General features: G+C 50.4%; 1 protein-coding gene across 1 annotated transcript in view; it reads left to right on the top strand.

The window, feature by feature from the left end:
• NDUFB11 (NADH:ubiquinone oxidoreductase subunit B11) overlaps nucleotides 1-205 on the top strand; it is a 3,912-nt gene extending 3,707 nt beyond the window's left edge. Inside the window, exon 2 of the mRNA XM_023519049.1 lies at nucleotides 12-205. Coding sequence (XP_023374817.1) covers nucleotides 12-105 — 94 coding nt within the window. The 3' untranslated portion in view covers nucleotides 106-205. The remainder of the gene's footprint in view (nucleotides 1-11) is intronic.
• Nucleotides 206-1,132: the final 927 nt, after the last annotated feature.

The raw sequence follows: 1,132 nt of genomic DNA, 5'->3' as shown, positions 1-1,132 counted from the left end.
GAAGCTGAAAGGCTTGTGAAATACCGAGAGGCCAATGGCCTCCCTCTCATGGAATCCAACTGTTTCGACCCCAGCAAGATTCAGCTGCCAGAGGATGAGAACTGACCAGTTGCTGAGGGGGACTCAAGAAGTACCACCTTCCCCACCCCTGCCTGTCATTCTGTCTTCTCCTCAGAACACCTAATTAAAGGGACTGAAAGTCTAACTGGCTAGTATTGATTTTGTTGTGAAGGAGCCATGGGGGTGGGGGTGTCAGAAGTCTTTAAAGGGCTACTACAGCTTTTCTTACATGTTCTGGTTGTCTGTTGCTATGTAACAAACACCCTAAACTTAATGGCTTAAAGCCACAATTCATTATTATCTCTCATGGTCCTATGCGGTGATTGGACTAAGTGAGGTAGCTCTTCTTGGGGTCTCAGGTAGTGGCAGTTACATGCTGGCTGGGGCTGGATGTCCAAGATGGCTTCTTGACTCACCTGCCTAGCACTTTAGTCTTCTCCCAGTTGGCCTCTGTCTAGTGGGGTGACTCGCTTGAGCCCAGGAGTTGGAAGTTGCTATGAGCTGTGATGCCATGGCACTGTACCCATGTGGGCAGCTTGAGGCTCTGTCTCAAAAAAAAAAGAATAGAAAGAGGAGTTTAGTGAGGGAGGGGAAATTGAAGATCAGGTTATGCAAGGCCTACATAAGGCTTTGTGAAGCAGCAGGAAGCCCTCACTGACCTCTCTTTCTCCACAGAACCCGGACTCCCACGGTTTTGACAAGGACCCTGTTGTAGATGTCTGGAACATGCGGGTTGCCTTCTTCTTTGGCTTCTCCATTGTCTTGGTCCTTGGTGGCACCTTCGTGGCCTATCTGCCTGACTATGGGTGCGTGGGGTGTCCGAGAGAGTGAGATGCATAGGTGTAGATATGGGGTGGAGGTTGAAGGGGACTGCCAGGAATTTTGTCCCTGTAACTTTGGGAAATGGGGAGCTAATGTGGGGGATTAGTGTCCAGTGAAGTTCCCTCAGTGAAGTTCCCTTGCTGCTTCTGCCTTTAGGATGCAGGAGTGGGCCCGCCGGGAAGCTGAAAGGCTTGTGAAATACCGAGAGGCCAATGGCCTCCCTCTCATGGAATCCAACTGTTTCGACCCC

This window comes from Otolemur garnettii, unplaced genomic scaffold (genome assembly GCF_000181295.1).
Source record: "Otolemur garnettii isolate 467f Iridium unplaced genomic scaffold, OtoGar3 scaffold00153, whole genome shotgun sequence".
Classification (NCBI taxonomy): Eukaryota; Metazoa; Chordata; class Mammalia; order Primates; family Galagidae; genus Otolemur; species Otolemur garnettii.
The sequence above is the reverse complement of the archived record's forward strand: the minus strand, read 5'-3'. Positions and strand labels throughout refer to the sequence as shown.